At 38.2% G+C, this 19,575-nt stretch overlaps 1 protein-coding gene across 4 annotated transcripts in view; it reads right to left on the bottom strand.

The window, feature by feature from the left end:
- Positions 1-1,596: 1,596 nt before the first annotated feature.
- The window catches only part of ROBO2 (roundabout guidance receptor 2), a 435,570-nt gene continuing 417,591 nt past the window's right edge, over positions 1,597-19,575 (bottom strand). For 2 of the 4 annotated variants that reach the window (XM_069024393.1, XM_069024402.1), the window contains 4 exons: positions 16,986-17,156; positions 10,309-10,569; positions 5,725-5,826; positions 1,597-4,627 (listed from right to left, as the gene is read on the bottom strand). In XM_069024393.1, the coding sequence (XP_068880494.1) occupies positions 4,623-4,627; positions 5,725-5,826; positions 10,309-10,569; positions 16,986-17,156 (539 nt within the window). In that variant the 3' untranslated portion in view covers positions 1,597-4,622. The remainder of the gene's footprint in view (positions 4,628-5,724; positions 5,827-10,308; positions 10,570-16,985; positions 17,157-19,575) is intronic. The other 2 variants (XM_069024409.1, XM_069024418.1) reach the window with 1 other exon arrangement.

Below are 19,575 nucleotides of genomic sequence, written 5' to 3'. Positions count from 1 at the left end.
TGCACAGACCACAGCAGGAGAGCACTGAAACAAGAATCGGGGAGGATGGTCCCAAAATGTGAGATGTGCCTGACTAAGTGGGCTCAATGCAAACCACCAATGGTGCCACAGTCATTGAAGACCTTCCCTGCCCTGAAAACTCCATCCTCAGAGAAGTGACCTTCCTGTGCATTCTGACATGCCTGGGATCCACTGAAACCTGCTGAGCCTAAAGCCATGAGGGCTTCCCTGCTGGAGACTTCCTGGGGTCTGAGCAGCCAGGGCTGGGGCCTTGTACAACCCCAAGCATTCTCCAGACTCACCAGCTTGGATTAACCACATATTTAAAACAAAGCACCAGATTTAGTGTCCTGACGATCTAGGCCTCCTATGGATTTTGGATAATTTGTTTTGGTATGAAAACCAAAAGCAATGAAGTTTATACATATTATTATACCGTTCAAAATTGCATGTGAAACTGTGGTGGACTTGGCTGATTCTAAACCAGTATGTGTTCCTTATTTTAATATTAGTTTTTCCCTTTTTCCTGCTATTTGAATGTGCCTCCTAAAGGAATTGTCTGTTGCCCACATGGTTTTCAAAAACAATTTATTTTTTAGCTAATGTGTTCCAGATAGATGGAACACAAAACATGTGTTAAAAAAATAAAAATGAAATTAAAAAATCCTCCCCTCAGCAAACAAGTACCCCCCAATCTTTACAAAAGAATGTCAACTTTTTTCTTTCTAGCTCCCCTGCTAAAACTCCACAAGGCCATTAACCATAAAAAAAACCCCCATAACTGCTAAATTGACAAGCCAAAGGAGCTGCCTGTAATTTTTTTTTTTTTTTTTTTTTAATAAGAGTTCCTGCCAAAATCTCCCCCAACCCTATTCCCTTTCGTCTTTCAGTTGCGAGGACTCTTTCTCAGCCTCAGTACACACCTCTTCTCATGGCTGGCAATGTATGGGCTGAGGCAAGCATAAACCAGCATACAATTATTTCTAACAGTCATGTCTTCCTTTTGCACTGGCGTATAGTTAAATAAATAGACTTAAAAACATTCCGTGCACCTTATCTTTTGTACTTTTCCCAAGGAACGGTGTTTCTGTTCAGGTGACAACCAAAAGGTATTCAAAAGATTTACTGACTTGGATACAGACTTGAGAAATAATAAAAAAAAAAACCAAAAACCAAAAAAAAGTCTGTTCTTTGCATCACTGAAGAGGCTGCCCATACAGCAATACACCACTGAAGCACATGGAACAAATGCATTATTTGGTCCTTCAGCCCTCCTGCATTTAAAACTGAGCATGTATTCAATGCAAAGATTGAGAAAAATTGACCTAGCACCTATCCATACATTTTGGGGTATTCTGGACTGGGTTGGCAGTAGCTCCACCAGTACCAAACCCCAGGTCTGAGGGTTCAGACCAGGATTTACACATCCATGGGTCTGTGGGCTTTAGGCAGAGCAAGCTGTGCCCCCGCAGCGTTTACCTCACACTGAAAGAGCACAGCTACAAACAGAATATTCACTGGAACAGCTGTGTCAGTGTAATTACATTGGTACAACTATTCCAGTATAGACAGGGCATTAAACAGAAACCCCTAGGACAGGCAATGTTTACCACTGGCTTGTAGCTTAGCTCAAAAAAGTGTAAAAAATGCTCCTTGTCACCTGTAAGTGGACAGTGATGATTATAGCTCAGTCTATGTTATTATTGCCTGATTTTCCCTGTTTGGGTTTTCACATATTGACTCCTTACTCAAGGTCTTTTAACATAGATTTGAAATGTGAATATGTTTTATTTTTTCCCCAGTAAATATACAATACACACTTCAACAGTACTATTAACCAACTTCTTATGCCAATTAAACTTTGCTGCACTAACAATACCAATGAAACACATTAAGAGGTCATACTTTTTCGTGAACAAACTGTAGCCAATAGACAGTTTTTTTAAAAAAAACAAATTAAAAAACAATTCTAAGTGCTGCCACAACATCCCTTTTCTTTAAACACATTATTCACAATAAATGTTTTCATTTTTTTTAAAAAAAAAGAAGAATACTTCTTTTAAAATAGTAAATTAAATGGCGTTTTAAAAAATATGTACTGTGGTTCATTGGAAGTACACTGTATAGAAAAGAGAGAGAAAAAAAAAGAAGAGACATCACCTGTAAGATAATGGAGACACTTTGCCATACACAACAACACCTTATGTAATATTGTAAGCAAATTATTAATGAACAAAAATGTACAGAAGCAGATGGACAAGTTAGTGAATATCATGGTACTGCACAGCTTTAATACTGACACACATTTACTTTCCAGTGGAAGAGATAAAACACATATTTGAAAGTAATTGGAATGGCTTTATCAACCTCTAAGGATACTGAATTTTGAATAGAACAGAGTGAGTAAGGTGTTCCACCAAAGCTCAGCACAAGCTTTTGAATTAAACGGGGAAAAAACAACTATTGGTGACTGAGTTAAACATTTTCCAGAGAATTAAATTTGAATTGTACTCTGAATAGTCTTCTCTTCATATGGCAATACCAAAATAAAAACCATACATATGTAATTATGCTGCATTCTTTATCTTACTTGAATATTTTTTCATATTTTTAAGTAATGTTTTTAACTATAGTGTTTTAACAAGCAGGAAAATGACATATACTCGTTGGTCACACATGTAAATAAATTCATACTTTTTTTCCTCAACTTTTTTTGTTTGTAACTTGCTAAATAATACATCTTGACCTTATGGGAGTTAACTAGCATTTTTCAATATTCAATAGTGCTGAGTTATAGTTGATGGCTGTAGTGTTTTATCTTATCATGGAACAAGTTAATGAAATGAAAAGCAACACATATTTAGCATCGTAATTTCCTTTCCTAAAATTCTGCCATGACTAAAAGTGTTCTTAATACTGGTGAGCTCCAAGGCAATATATAAAACAACATAGACTGGTTATATGAAAAGGGTATTCAATGGAAACTTGTGTTCATGGTCAGATAACTAACAGAAATAAGCTGTAAGATGCAATATTTAAATTAAGCATCAAAGTAATGGGTGGGTTATCCACATACAATATTCTAAGAAAAGCTTGAGAATTTACTCTTTGAGATTTGAGAGGTAAAGAAGACTTGGACAAAGTCACGAAAATTAATGAAGAGACAGGATGCTGTCATTAATGTCCACTTACAGAGTCTGGTTTATTCAAAAACTGTAGAAACATGCGTTATCTCCTCATCATAGTAGAGTTTGAAGCCACTCACTAAAACACAGGTCAAAGATCTTTTTTTGCTTATATCCAATTTTTTTGGATATATTGTATTGCCAGAAATATACTTAATGCAAGCCAAAAATAATTTGACCATTGCTTTCCTTCCAATCACTAAACATTTTACTACAAATTTAGTGGATCCAACTTCAGCTCTTGCAGACTTCAGGTATGGAACAGAAAGGGTTGTGTAGACTGCATCAAAACAATTAATGTCATGAATTTCAGTGGTGCAGCTTTATCCTCTGTCTACTGTACATGTATTGGAAAGATGAAATAAGATACTCTGACATTTCAATTTTTTGGAAGCAGCCTGAATATATGTCTTAATAATAACTTGCATTCTTATCTTCTTACTAGGTATTCCTTATGTTTATATGTTTTTTTTCTCCTGGAAAATCTCCTATATTTTGGGCTGGAGAAATTAACGGTAATAATTCTTTTAAAACTGCAAAATAAAAACAGCTTTAGTGAAACACCTTAAGTTCTTTTGTTTGTAGAAAGGTTTGTTTTTCTTCCCCTTTACCTAGTGGCATGGGATGGCTAAAAGCAGATACTAAGGGTATCAGTCTAATGAAAGGGTCTAGGCCATCTCATGCTACCTTTAGTTTTCATATTCACTCATTAATCTCACACTTCCAACTTCTGACCCCTTCTTAAATAGGAAGAGCAACTATGTTGCTTGCTTTTAAAAGGTTTAAATCTGTCTCTAATGTCTTCACTGACATCAGTTTTGCCTGTCACTTTCTCATTTCTACACCCCAATGGAAAACCACCTATCATACTCCTTTACATCCAGCGTTATCCAAAGTAGCTTACAGGACGTAAACCTTCTTCACACATTCAGTCTCTTTTTTCTTCATGTCATGAGGAGTAGAGTTTTGTGCTTATCACCAAATAAAATTGCAGTGCAAACTTTAAACATAAAAGTTACACAATTAAAAGTTAATATATGGCACCACAGCCTATTAATTCACATATAGTACAACAGACCAGTAAAAACAGACATGAATATGAACATAGCTAAAAAGAAGGTGAGCTTGCATAGCAATGCAACAAAAGAAATTATATACAGAAGGAAATCCTTTTCATCCTGGAGGGTGACTTTTTTTTTTCTTTCTTTTTTTTATATACTCCTGACAAGGAATAGTTTAAGGTGGATGGTGTATTAAAGAGAAGAACACAAGTAAAGTATCTGTGGGATATGTGTGGCTGTGTGTCTTTACATTGCATTTACAGTTCTTTTAATAGTACATAAATAAAGAAAATGTTCATTGCACTGTTTAGTGTCATCACTTCCATGAGTTCAGACCTGATGGTCCATCAGAGCAGCTTGCAATGTGTCTTCTCAACTACTCTATAGAGAGAAACAAAGAGAGAGAAAGAGGTTGTAATAAGGAGAAAAAACCACACAAAACAAAGCCTATGGCAATATTACTGCAGCACAGGATTAATATTCAATAGGTTGTGAGAAGAGGGTTAATCGCTTCTAAGATGAAAAGCGATGGATGCTAAAATTTAGCACTTACCAGCACCATATCTGAGACTGCACATTTCAGGGCTCGTGGGTCACCATTAGCTCTCTGACAGCTACAGGGCAGTAACTGCCAGGAGGTGCTGAGGGTTTGACTGCAGCAAGAGGATGCAGACATGCCAAGAGCTCCACTGCTTTTATTACCATTAATAAATTTATTAAACCCACCAGTATGCCCTAGCATGCTGGGGTTTTGATGTATTTTTTCAAACAACAGAGTCAAGCCTTTGGGCATCTGGTGCTGCCAGCATGTACGAAGCATCAACATGGTTTTATACAAAGTTTAACAGACACGGAGTGATAATAGAAAACAAATTTGGAAAAAAATCTCCCTGTCCTGGGATACTGAGGAAAAGAGTGGAGATATACAACTGAAAAATTGGGCTACACAACCAAGAAAAGAGGACCTCCATCTAGGAGAATACTGCTCATCAAGCAAAGGGATGTTAAGGAGAAGGCTGAGGAAATCTGTCAGTGGCATTTCCAAGACAAGCACACTAGACTTTGCCAAGAAAAATTCTAAGTTACTAGAATCTTGTCTCAATTTTCCCCATGCTTCACTAGCATTACACAGAGAGATGTACCATGTAGTTAACATTGGCATGGCTTCCTTCCACAGACGTGAACTGGTCCCAACCAAAGAACAGAAGGACAGCATTTGTTTGTCATCACATGCAATACACCTCTGAAGGCAAAAAGATCTGGATAAAGCTTAATCTGATTATCACACACAACTTGGTACTCTCTTCACAGCAGATTTATATATCTTTTTTTCTTTTTATCTATTTGAGAGTTTTAACTGGAGCTAGAGGTAAACTTACATAATTCACCAGTAAACTGTCCTTGACTGTTTGATCCCACATAGCCTATATCGAGAAGGTCACTGGCATTGCGTTGGTGACCTCCTCGCAAGACTTCACCTTTTCTAGGTCCAGTCGATCCTTTAGAAGAAGATGTTCCTGAAGAGCTGTGGCCACCAGGGGATGGGAAGTTGGGTTTACTATATGGTACGAGTGCCTCTTCTAGAAAAGCAAAACAAAGCAAAATAAATACCAATAAAGTCCTCGAAATAGGAATAAACAAGCTATAAATTTATGCACATCATACTCATTTGTATCTGTCTTTTGTCTTGCTTTATAGCATGACAATTTTACCTAAGAAAAAACTAAGAGTTGTATCCCAAGGACAGAGAAGCCAGTATGAATTTAAATCTTGCTTCTTTGTAAATTCCTAAGTCAGTTTGTATTAATTATAAAAAGTCTAGATTCATTATGAATAAGAGATCATGAATCATAGATACTTTAATAAAAATAGGTGAACATGCAATTTCCAAAACAATGAAGCTATGATTAGATTTTTGCTTCAAGCCTACATAAATGTGCTTTTTCCTTTTCTTTAGCTTAAATCATGGCAACATTACCTCAATCAGTTTAGATAAAGAACTACAATAATTTAATTAGCTTCCAGCAATTCAGTAATTTCTAACGATGCAAAGTACACTGACAATTTTTTTTTAACTAGTGTTGAATTACATTGGAAAATATTATATTATACATTGCAGTTGTAATATTTGGGGTGGATAAATAATCCTGCATCTTGTTTCATGTTCCATTATGAACAAAAGGCTTACTTTTGCTCGCTTGGATTATTTTTCTGTGAAGACCTGTAATAATGAACTGCTTGCAAGAGCAGGATTAATAGCAATAAAGCATAAGACTGTATGTCTTCATACAGCATGAAGTAAAACAAGACATCACTTCTGATTAGAGTTTCCTGGAGATATTGTTGTAATAATCCAAATCTAAGAAGCATAACAGCAGCACTAATTTAACACTGAAATAGAAGAACTATTCTATTTCTTTGCTGTGTGTCATCCACTTTTTCCATCTCAGAAGCTGAAGAAAGAGATCTTGCTAAATATAGTTTGATTCAAGAAAGAGTATGAGTATATACGCCTAAACTCAGAGCAATTGCCCCTTCTGAAATCAGTGGGATTTCTACTGCTTATTCTTGCCTTTTTTCAAAGTGAATCTAGGCCAAAAGGGTTTTCTTTAATTTGCTTTTCCAATTCTCTTCACTCTTAAATAACCTTATGAGGAGAAATGGACTTTCTTTGACGGAAGGCAGGAACACAGAAGGAAAAGTAGGTGGGGATGTTTGGAAAGAAAGAGGAGATAAAAAATGCTTTTATTCACAAGCTTGAAGCCTTTTCAAAGACTGCAGCAGAGGCATAATTAACTGAGAGAAGTGCTAAACGAGAACAAATTTGTGGAAGAAACTTTTCAGGATTTTTCTTTTCAGGATTTCATTCTTTGAGCCTCTTGCCACAAGTGAGTAGGATGCGGGGATCCCCCATGTGAGCTGCTGTTGAACTGAGCCTGTTTGTAAGGTAAATCTGCTGCAGAAGAGGGCAGGCAGCTGACTTCTTTCCCTGCCAAAGTATCTCCCTCTGGTCATGCCCAAGGGACCAGAATATTTGTGCTGCAGGACATAAGGGCATTCCAGTGTTTTGTGCTATGACCGTGTGCTGTCCTTGAGGAAATAAAAAGAAATGCTTGAAAGACACAGTAAAATGGCATTTAACAGCCACAGTCTCTCCTAAATTATGTTACTTGGTTTTTATATATCAAGACCTAACAATAGAGTCAGATGCAAAGCTGGTTTCCAAAGGCTGGCTAAAATATGGAACAGTTTGCATTAAGGCAGCAATAAAGCAAGTGGCATAAATCAGTTTAGCAGAAAGCTGGATACATTTTTAAAGGATGAAAACAAAAGTCACTAGCATTGAAAAAGAGTTGGAAAATGACATATATAGTCAATTGATTTGTTTTTCTAGCTTGTGGACTCAGGATAAGGCCTCCTTCGGGTTCAATGAAATATTGAGGAAAAACAACCACGAATAAATATAAAGTGCATTATCATTATAGAGCATATGGTATGTTGAATTATCTGTTGTGCCCCCAAAAATAAACATAATCCATAAAATAAGTAATTGTGACATAAAATAAAGGCTAGATTTTACACAACATTCTAGCACATGAAAAGTAGTTGTCTCCAGTCCTGAGAATGGGCTCACATTTATTAAACACTCCAAACAGTGCCCCATGGCCAGGCCTGCAAAGAATATGGGGAAGCTTTGTTGGTGCCTTTCTCTTTGAAATACTGAGCCTATCATTTGAAGATATAATTCTAGCCCCTGTGAAATCAGGATATGTGTGTGCAACAATGCTTCTATACCCCAGAAAATAACCAAAAGCTTTTCCTATTATCAAAACTATTGTAACCTGATCTAGCACCACTTTCTTCAGAGGGGGAGCTGAGAATGTCATATTTGATGTGCTTTAACTGCAGTTCTACAATGAAGCCACTGCCAGGAACTCAGTGATCTTGTTTATACTGAAAGCCACCAGTGGAAACACAGATCTCAGACTTAGGTATTTTTATTCTATTCAACTTCAAACTAAAGGTCTTGCTTTCAAAATTTCACTCACAGCTTGGCAACGTCTGAATGAAACCCCCTAAGTTGCAAATTAGCTATTTTCTGGAAGCTAATAGCTAATAATAACTCTTTTTGGAAATGTATTGAAAACTGGGACAGAATAGATTTCCAAAGAACTATGCCAGTAATAAAGGAAAAGGGAAGAAGCACAATTAATATTATTAAAACACCCAAATTTAATGGTATAAACCAGCATTAGGCACAAGAGCAGCCTTTTTTAAATCTATCAGAGGCAAGAATGCAGAGCAAGAAAGCTGCAGTGCAAGAGGTTGGAATGACAATGCAGACAGACAGATATGAAGCTCTGGCCCATCTTGTGCACAAACTTTATGAACTCCTCACACCAGGGTAAACTCATAACATCTCCTAGAGGTGTCCTTTTTTATGCATAAAAAAGGATATGCACTTGCTCTCAGCATCCTGAATTTGACAAGAACAGGATACCTATAACCACTTCAGTCCTAAATTAAATGCTTGTGTAGGGCACTGGAAGTGTCACGATCAAGTTCTCTTTATTTATGGACAGACAAATGCATGCCCTGCAGGATGGGAATTTTACTACTGTATAAGCTCTGCATCACAGAATAAATGACAACTTCTATTTGTACACTTGTGAGGCAGAGGAAAAAGAAGGGACTTCTTTCTAAGCAGGTCAGAGAAGCATCCTTAATAATAATAATTTCCAGGGAAATGAGAAGTGCAGAGTATATCTGGGCTATTTTCTATGTGTTTGTACATCTTGTACATTGCAATTTAAATTGCCACTTCACCAAGCAGCATGAATTTCACACACTATTTTTAAACTCTGACTTCACATTATTATTTCAGAACATGAACAGCCACTCACTTGTTTATGCAGCCAACATATTAGGGAGTTTTAACAGTGCCATTATTGCTACATTTTAAAATATGGATTGTATTTAAAATATTTAGATCTTAAATACAGGTAGCATTATTTTCCTAGGAGGACTTTATTCAGTAAATCCTGTCCTCATGGCAGATTTGTCAGCACACTACTATTTTTTTGTTATTATGTCAATGGTATTAATGTGTTAGATTAACAAGGAGCATTAAGAGTTGAATAAAATCAAGAAAAAGATGGATGATAAGAGTACCTCTAGTGTGACTGTGGGAGCTACGTACATAAGTGAAGAAACAGTGTAACCCTACAGAAAACTTTACATGCAGTATAATTTTTTGTTTAAATCCTCTTAATTGTCCTCTTGTATCACTCTAATCAGTACAGCACTGGAATGAGGTGAATATTGGGTTAAAGAAAACGCCCTAGGATGGAACAGCAGCTTTTACTTGAGGTCAGGCTGACAGAAGGAAGCTGTGAATATTGTAGAAATACAACTCCAGAGCCCAGCATCACCTCCTGTGCACATTTGTGCAGACTTGAAATCCACTAGGTGCTAAAGTCAGCTTGGGGCAAGGTGCAGGTCCTGTATGAAGGTGAAAACCTGCGCTGTCATCTTTCTGGGCTTAAGAGATGAATGCTACTTTGTCATATCCTTTAATAAAGAGAAGAGAGGGTTTTTAATCCAGCTGAAAGGAATGTCAGTAGCTCAGAAGGATCAGCCTTCTTGCAGACATGGAAAAGCAACAGCTGCCAACTTGGAAGCAGGTTGAAAGAACTGGAAAATATGGCCCTATTTGTATAAATAAATACATCTAACAAAAGATACTCAAAAAACTCTCCTTCCCTGCTGGCCTGAAACTGTTCCTATTTTCTCCATCGCTATGCTTGAGAACATTATTAATTTCCACAACACTGTAAAGAGTGCACCAAATCAGGTGCTAATGAGATTTCATTGTTGCAGGAGGGAAGATAGCTGGATCACAAGCTCTCGTTTCACTTGGCCTTTTCTTATTTTCCAGCTTGACCCTTGCCAGTGCTCTCCCAGAGAGAGAGGGAGCTGTGAAGTGATCCTAGAGTCCTGCCAGGCACAGAACCCCTCAGCAGAGGGTGGGGTGTCGAGCTGCTGGTGCAGCACACACACACCTGATCCGAAGGCTTGTTTGTGTTGGGCTTTCCTGAAATCCTCTTGGCGGTCTGTAGAGCTTATCCACTCCTGGGCTTGCCGCTGCCACTCTAGTGATGTCCTAGCGGGCCGGTCCAGGGAGCTCTTTGTGTCATCTACGTTGGCTGCGTGCTGCCTCTCCAGAGAGCTCCCCTTCCTCTCGGCAGAGCCTCCGCGCTGGCCGGGCACTATGGGCTGCCTTAAACCCTGACCAGGGGGCGGGTCGGGTGGTGGTGGAAGATCTAAAAAATGTGAATAAGATTCAGGTGAACTGATTTTTTTAATTGAAACAGAAGGTCTGTTTTCGATGCTGAAAAGAAAAGTGCCTTGCAAACAGTACGAGTCACTCAATCGGCTGATTTTAAAAGGGGGAAATTTCACATTAATCAGAAAGGCGGTTTCGACTTCTGCTAGCTCTCTGTTCTGTTTGCTGTGTTGCTAGCTCTTTCTAACTTCCACAAAAATCCATAGACTCTGAGCTCTGACTTACACTTCCACGCATGGGATTTATTTTCTGTGGGGTGTACTCCAGCTGTTTTGTTCAGTAACAGCAAGAAATTAAGAAAGGCTGGGGAAAACTGACTGGTGTCAGTTGGAAATTTCCCCCCACAATACTGGGGCTTGCTACATCCTATCTTTGGGCTACACTTCCAGCTTGAGCTGTAAACTCAAAATCTAATATAGGACTTCATCAAAATGAATAAAACGTCACAAAATTGGGAAAAATTAATCGCGAAACCTACTGCCATTGAAAAAGCATCAGTACATCTCTGACAAACGTGTTTAAATGGAACCACCAAACAGTGGGAGAGCACTTTAGTCAAGTAAATGAAGAGCTAGAATCTTCAGAGACTAGAGGATGGCCACTCTCCAGTTTAGCAGTCTTGCAAATATAACCTATTAAAACACAATTTCAGCTAACAGAAAGACACTTGCCTGGTCTCTGACAACTTCTGTCCTTTTCAAGTTTGGGACTTGGACTACTAAGATGCTTGTAGAATTGAAGGTCAACCTTCTAATCACATTTGTGGGGGCAAAGGTGCACATTTTTATTAGTCCAAGATCCAAGGTAATTACAGGGTAATTTTATATAATTTTATAACAGGGTAATTTTAATTCTAAATGCACCTTTTTCATGTAAATGATATGATAGATTTACAATAGTCCAGATTATTTAAAAGAAAAGAAAAACAACAGAAAATGGAAGCACCTTTAGTATCATAATGAAAACTCTTCCATATGATATACTCATTTTATACAAGGAACACTTTTTGATATTCTATTTTGGGGCAATGGATAGCCCAAATAAATCTCTGCAGCCACACCAATGTCACAAAAACCTTTGTTAGTTTACAGGAGATTTGGGTCCGACCTGTTTTCTAGTCCTTTGTATCTTACAGTGTTGTGAAGGTTTATCAAGGAACTGAACTTGTTTCAGTAAGAGGCATGGAAAAATAAACCTCTGTTTTGCCTGCAGGGAAGTCTGATGTTTATAACTCTAGTGAAACTGAAATTCATTTTATAAATTTGTCGGGAGGCCTTTGGAGGGAGTTTATTTCAAAGTCTGTAATCCAGCTTTAGATAATGCTTTATATAATGCTACACAGAATTTTTTCATGTCCTTGCTGTTAGAGGTGATACTTATACCTCACACATGGAGCAGAAATGCTTCCCAAGTTGCTGCGATGTCATTCCAGACAACACTGTCTCTTACAGGTAGGTGAGGATGTGCAGGTTATTTGTGTTTGCAAGAGAAAGAAGTTGTGTCTGGTGATGCTCCTGCCCCTCTGCTCACAGCTAAAGGGCTGTGCCCCAGATTAAGATAATGCTGGCTCTCTGGCAAGAGCAGCCTTTTAATAATCTGTCAGTGAGCCTGGTGCATGCTTTACGTTCAGCACTAATTTATTTGAGAAATTTTTCGTTATGAATATAGATGTGACCTTTCATGACAATGACTATACTTGAGTTACTGTAGGTGGAAGCAGGAGGGTATGGGAGCTTGCCAATGTTAAAATTGCTTTATAGTGCTGGCTTCCAAAATGGCATTTCTTATAATTGATTTTATTGCAATCATAACCAGTTAATGTACAGAACCACAACACTGGCATCTGCTTATGCAATCTGAAATAGAGATTACTGAAGTTGTGATTTATAAGCACTTTGTGGAGATGCATTGAATCCAATAAACACAGCCATAACATGACATTGGACTATGCAATTTTCCCAGATAAAATATTTACTGTTCAATATAAACAAAATTTTCAAGTTGTAGCATAGAAAAAAAAAATGCATTGAAATTATTGCAGTACTAAACTTTAAATAGACTACCCTACTTCAGAAATTGCTGTCTAATAGTTGTTATTAATTAGATACTTAAAAGGAAAGAAGGCTTGTATTTAAACTATACTGCATGTTCTAGAGCTGGCTGCGACTCCTGGAATTACTGTAGAGTTATGGTGTTGATCTACTGTTAACCTGATTATTGCTTTTATCCATCCACAAAATAAGCATAGAGACTGACTTATGCATAGAAGTGAAATGAAACAGCATATTTGTAAATTTCCTTGGGTGCTTTAAACCTGTGGATGAGTTGAAGAGAAAAACAAAATGTATCTTGTTATGAAGCTTCACAGAATTCTAGAAGAACTACAGCTACTTTGGAATTAACATAAACTGGCTCTGGCCTGAGTACAGACTGACTGAACTGTGATACACGTGTCTGAGAAGTTCTGTAAGAACAGTTACTAATTGTAGCCAAACATCACCTGATTAAACTGTTTGCTTCTTCACTTCCTTACTCAGGTTGACAGTCACAGTAACACCTACCTGTCCTTTTTAATAAAAGAAGCTGGAAGAAAGCTTCATTTGAAAATGTGGCTTTTTATTTGCTCTGCAACTTACATCCTGTATTGCAAATCTTGCGCCTTAGTAAAGAATTAAATATTTTCTGCTATCTTGCCTCGGTATATAGAAAGATCCCATGTATCTGGAGTCATTAATTTCTTACTCCAACACACTGAGAATAGTCTTGCCTTGCCTTCCCTACCCCTACTAAATGTGTAACAGATGGCAGCTGAGTTAGAAGTCTCACATCCTCACAGGAAGACTTATTACCACATAGAGGCAATCCAACTCGTTCCATCATGACAATCACTTCAGAGAAGTTCTGAATTCAGAAATTTAGGGACTTCAGCGGGATTTTCAGTGAGCATACCCAGAGTGGTAACACTGATTCACCCTACTTCCATCTAAATCTCATTTATTGTTCAGGTGCTAGGGAAAATATCTGAAAGCCTGCCCTGAGCTAGTAACTTTCCAGGTCAGTAGGATGTCATCCAGACTTTCATTTTGAAGCCTCTAATGGCAGGATTATCAAACCTGCAAGGCAATTCATAAGTGCATTGGTGGGCAGGTGATGGTCTTATTGATTTAGTAATGGAGGGATTGTGATTGAGGAGCTGTAGGACATCAGAGTGCCTGATAAGGGGAAAATGGATATTCAGTTCGGGATTACTCCAGCCCTTCCTTAGAAGGCAGAGCATTGGCTAAATGATTCGGGCACCAGTCAAGGTTTGGCACAGCCTCTCATTATTAACTGGAAAAAGCATCAAGTTAAAGAACCTACAACTATAAGGACACACCTTTCTACCTGTGTCAGTGATTTCTTTTCCTAGGGGTGATAATTACTGTGACATTTAATAAGCCTCTGAAACATTTTCTAGCATCAGGAGGAAGTATTTTCTCTACAGTGATCTACCTTAGAAAAAATTATTTTTAATACACAGTAAGAAGTTAGTGGCAAGGCATGGTAACATAAGTCTTATATTCCAGTTCTCCTTTTCAAACCCTAAGCACATTTCCCTTCTGCCTCCTCTTTTTTTTTTTTTTTTTTTGCATATCATGCTCAGCTAAGGAAGGGCTTTTAACTTCAGTCACACAATTACCATGCTGCAAACTATATGACAGATTCCACTGTTTTGCAATTCATGACTACATTGTTTCAAGGAAAACAAATTATTCCTTGAGCACTAACACTAAAAACCTCCTGTTTGTTTGTTTTGTTTTTTTTTTTTTTTTATGGTGGACTGTGAGCTCAGAATGAAAGTTTTGATCATCTGAGGGATTTATAAGATTCTTCCTCTGTGGATTTGCTGTTGTCTCCACAGTCTTTCAGGATGGGGAAGTGAAAGAACAAGTTGTACAGCAAGACAAATAAGAAGACTCCATCTAGAGTCAGTCTCTAGAGGCTTCTGACCTGCAGCTGAAGGAAATGAAGAAGCAGGGTTTTAGGGGATTTGTCTGGATTGCTGTCAAAACTAAGCATGAACTTGAACCCTCAAATGCTTACACAGTCTGAGATGTGTGTGCTATGTGTTAAATATTACAATTTCTTAGGCCTTTTGCACTGTCCCACATGGTTACAGTTAACAAGGAGGAAACACTCAGGATGTGTATGGGAATGGCAGAGAAAGCTGGAGCTTTCTTAGTCAATGAAAATTTAAAATGACAGACATCCAGTATGTGATGAGACTTAAACACAGGATACCAGGACTCATCCAACCTGGGAATTCAAAAACAACTGGCAAACCAAGTATATTCTCACATGACAAATCCAAGAGGAAGTAGTTTTAAGGGAATGGATTTGAAAAACCAGAGAAAATGTACAGTGATGCTTTTCACAGAAATCAGGATGACCCCAGGCTGAATGGACTGGCCTGGATTAGGGCTTGGAATTGCTGACCCTATACGAGGTTCTCCTACTTGCTTTTTCTAGCTATAGCTTAAGCACAGTGGTATCATCTGTGTTTGTAAAGTTCATTGCAGTATTTCACAGAAAGCACCCAGTTACCATTTTTAATTTCTGCAAACCAGAGATTCCTAAATTCAATTGTTTACATACATGCAGGTGGCAGCAGCAACCTTTAGCTTCCTTAATTGACAAATTATCTTTTGCAAATTTAACTATGACTCAGACTTGACATTACACTTTAATGACTCATATTCAGTAGGAGTTGAAGCGGAAAACGGTACCATTTGTGTTTGTTTGTTTGTTCCTGTGTTAATACAGGATGGGAACGGTTCTCCTATTGCTCCAGGACATTATACATTTTTGCAACATATATCAAGGACTTTAACTAGGTTTATAAAAGACAAATACTAATCTAATGCATCCAAAAGCTGTTATGGTTAATGCCTGTGTCTGAGAGGTTGAAGGAAACAGTATATCATTGTTATTCTGATTTAAATATATGAAAGAAACTCCATTAAGATTAGTATTTTATAAAGGATAAATAAAATGCAGTAGGAGTTTCCTCTTTTAAAATAGATCTTAAAATCTGATCTCTTTCACTGATGTAAAACAATTCCAAATTTTATGATGGAGTCACTCTCTGAGGAGCCCCACTTCCATCTGTCTCATGACCTGAACTGGATTCCCACTAATTTTCTGGTACCCACACTATTGTAAAATATTTCTGTAGCAACAGTATTCAGAAGCAGAAAGATTAGTGTCCACCATATTGAGTGCACTATAAGCTCACATGTACACAGAAATTGTGGCCCAAGATGCTCACAGTTCAGGGTGACAGGATACCCACTCAGAAGGGTTAACAAAACATGCACAGAAAGAGTATGGCCAGCACCACAAGTGACTTCCATGATTTCCAGTTACTGTTCTCATAGACACATCTATTCAACAGATCTGTGAAACAGAGAGGCCACTGGCATATATCCACAAGGGGAGGGAATTAATGTTTAAAGGAACTCGGATCCATATGAGCAGAATCTAAGCTACTTTAAGTTGTTTCCACAAATAATATGGCAGTGAGAATGAGCCACGGAGCAGGAGATGTAACAATAACCTCTTTGGTGAATACTCTGATCATTTCAACACCTGCAGATGCAAGGCCAGGGATCAGAAGAAATGAGGGGGAGGTAGCCAGCTGGCCACCTTCCTATCCAGTCTTCCTCAAAAACTAACAGGCAGTAATTGTGTCTTTTTCCAGACTCAAGAAGGGTTAGACAGAGAAAATGGAAGACAGAGCTTATCTTAATTATTAGAAGAGCAGAACAGACATGCCAGAAATTTCCAGATGGGAAGTAGTCATAAGTGAGAAGTGGAGATGTAAAAGAGGAAGACACAGTCACTGAGGTCAGTGGATGTCAGGACTGAAGCAGCATGGACAAGATGTGAGGCAGAATCATGGGAAAAGCATGGCACGTGTTGCTGTAGCTCTTGGGCGTCTGTCAAAACCAGCACAAACCAAACAGAGTCCTGTGGGAGCAGCTCTCTGCTTCTCCTTAGGAATTCACGACATACAGCTACTGCTAGTGGTGGCTACTTTCATAAAATGTAAAATTACAGGCCATTTTTCAATGTCAGCTCATGTGCAATGAAGTCATTTTGGGGTAAGATTTATACTGAGATCAGAGAAACCCTAAGAGACGATGACATGTTCAGAGCAGAAATGAAGAAAAGCTCCTCGAACACTCACCCAAGCCCCACACTGCTAGAGCTGCGATACTGCTCATGTGGCAACCTGGGCACCCCACTCCACCAAAGCATTAATTGACTGTGACCACTACTCCTGAAAAGATGGCTCTGCCTTCTCCTGCTGTGCCCACCTGGCTGTTGCAGGTTTTCCTCCCCGACACTCACCGTCCGTGATTCCCTCCCGGCGATGAGGCAAAGGGGGCTGCTCCAAACGTCCGCCCTTGTGTTTTTTCGTGGGCCTCGGCCTCTGACCCTGATTGACAGCTGCACTGGTGCTGCTGTCAGTAGAAAAAGGACTGCCTGGCCGAGGTCTCTGAGAGGAAGAATATGCTTTGCCTAAAGAAGAAAAAAAAAAAAAAAAAAAAAAAAAAAAAAAAAAAAAAAAAAAAAAAGAGAGAAACCAGATGAAAAAATGTTACTGCCTTGAAATGGGCTGTTCTGCTAATGTCTGCTCTGAAACATTAAATCAGGTCTAATTCTCAGAGGCAGGCAAGTGTCCCCTCAAGGTACCCGCTGACAGCAGCTGCTTTAAGACACACCACAAAAAGTAAAGTAGAGAAACTTGGCATTCTTTTGTCTTTAACTTTTATAATTAAAATTATTCCATCTGTTGTGATAGAACTACTGTATGCCATGTAACTCCTACCTGCTCTGTGTGCTGAACAGATGTGTCATAACAACTCCTCAGCCTTGAACAGGGAAGGAAAACAGTTCTGCAATCATATCAAATTTATCTCCTCCTGCCTTCCACTTTCATGTTTGCTGAGCCAGATTCTCATTTTAGGGGCTCCCATATGCACTGTATATCTGGAGTAACTCCAGCGAGATAAACATAACTGATTTTGCAAGCTATGTAGCAGTGTAGGTCTGTATACTTATAGGCTCTCAAGAAATAAAAATGGGGGTATATTTAAATGCTAAAATTTTCCAGTTAATTTTCAGAACCTTTATTTGTTAAAAAATATATATTCTGACCTCAGATTTATATATGTTGTGTGTGTGTGTGTGTGTGTATATATATATATACACTATTCAAGCTACATGATTTCTCTTAAAGAAATATCTGTGATGCTGTTCTATGGAGCATATGATTAAAAGCCTCAGAATGTAAAGAGCACAGTTCATTTACTACATTTGCTTCCTCTTATTCTGATATTTTTATTCTGTTAACTTAACTAGACTTAATGTTTAATGGTAACTGATGAAAACTAAAAATCACCATCTTTTACTTTCTTTTGTTCATGTGTATGTCATTCTTGCCAAATTTTGGAGATGTTAACTTCTTAACTCATTTAGAATTGGTAACTAAAATTCTTATATGCTTTAATGCTATCTGCAAGGGAAAATGCATAAACCCGTCAGAACTTCAGCTCTTTCAGTGCTGCTCTAGGCCCAAATGGTGTAACAGTTGATAGAAAGTGGCAAAATGAGTATTTGCTATTTTTTTGGTCAACTGGGCCCATGATAGTAAGGAGGTTTTTTTATCCTCTGGTTAACTTAGACCATGGTCGACCCTGCAGTGAGTTATGTTTTCTAGTAAAACCTTCCAACAGATGTGCTTACTTCCAACATGCTGTCACATATTACCTGAACTAGAAAAGCTTAATTGGGAGTAATATGAGCTCAGCATCCCATTTGAAATATTCTCGGTGCCAAGAGGGCAAAGTGAAAAAGTAGCTGTAATCTCTCTAACATGTTTCACATTAGTACATACATGTTAGGATAATATTTCACTATTTGACTTCAGAGATTTCGTGACTGTCTCAGGTTTGATCTTCTACGTTCTGACTGCTGTGCCCTGCTCTCAGGCAGGCTTGTCCCCAGCTGCACATCTCTGCCAGCTATCAGAGGTTACCACGTTTGAACCCCTCATTTGGACATTCCCTAACCCTCCTCTACAAAAAAACCCAAAAACCAAAAAAAAAGCCCAACTGAACATATATATAGTCTGAAAACAATGCCTTTGCCGACCTAGCTTATTATAACTGAAATTGGGTTACAGCACACCCGCCTAAGCAGCTAATTCTGGAGCTGGGAGAAAGCAGGAATAAGCTTTTGGGAACATTAACCTCTATAGCTGGCACAGCTGCAGCCAGACAAAGACAAGTGATCAAGCCCTTGTTTCATGGATAAGGATAACACAACAGATGAACATAGACAAAATATTAAAATTTCATTTAAAAATAAAAATAAAAAAAAGACTACTAATGCAGAGAAATTCAGATGTGAGCCTGAAATTCCATCCCAGCTTTTTAGCACGTTGCACAGATGTTTTGCAAAAATAAATTCACAACATGCAAGTGCAACTAGTGAGTGCAGGACGCAGATTCTTCACTTATTCTTTTGACTAAAGCAATGTGATTATTCATTCAGAATGCTGGTTTTAAGAAGAAAAAGGCACCAAACATTCTCTTTTATCCCTTCATGAAAATGAGGCAAAAGAAATAGCACTGACCTAAATCTCACATGGGGCAAACACAAATGATGTGCAGACTCCCATAACACATTTTTCAATGCACTTAATAACTGATTACAGCATCTTGTATTTGTATGCAGCCTTTCCAGTAAGAACTGCTGAGCAGTGTCAGACTTTCTGTAGCAGATTTAGTGTGTTTAAGTGGAGACAAGGATGAATCCACTAATTCTTGGTTTAATTTCCCAAGGGTGTTAAAAAGGAAAGCTGTTTGAACTTCATGGCAAATCACATGATGGCTTCTGGAAACTGGAATCAAAGTGTCTGGCAGGAGAGACACAT

The sequence above is a fragment of the Aphelocoma coerulescens genome, chromosome 1, assembly GCF_041296385.1.
Source record: "Aphelocoma coerulescens isolate FSJ_1873_10779 chromosome 1, UR_Acoe_1.0, whole genome shotgun sequence".
In the NCBI taxonomy this organism is placed as follows: Eukaryota; Metazoa; Chordata; class Aves; order Passeriformes; family Corvidae; genus Aphelocoma; species Aphelocoma coerulescens.
Note: the sequence above shows the minus strand (reverse complement) of the source record. Positions and strands in the feature narration are given on the sequence as shown.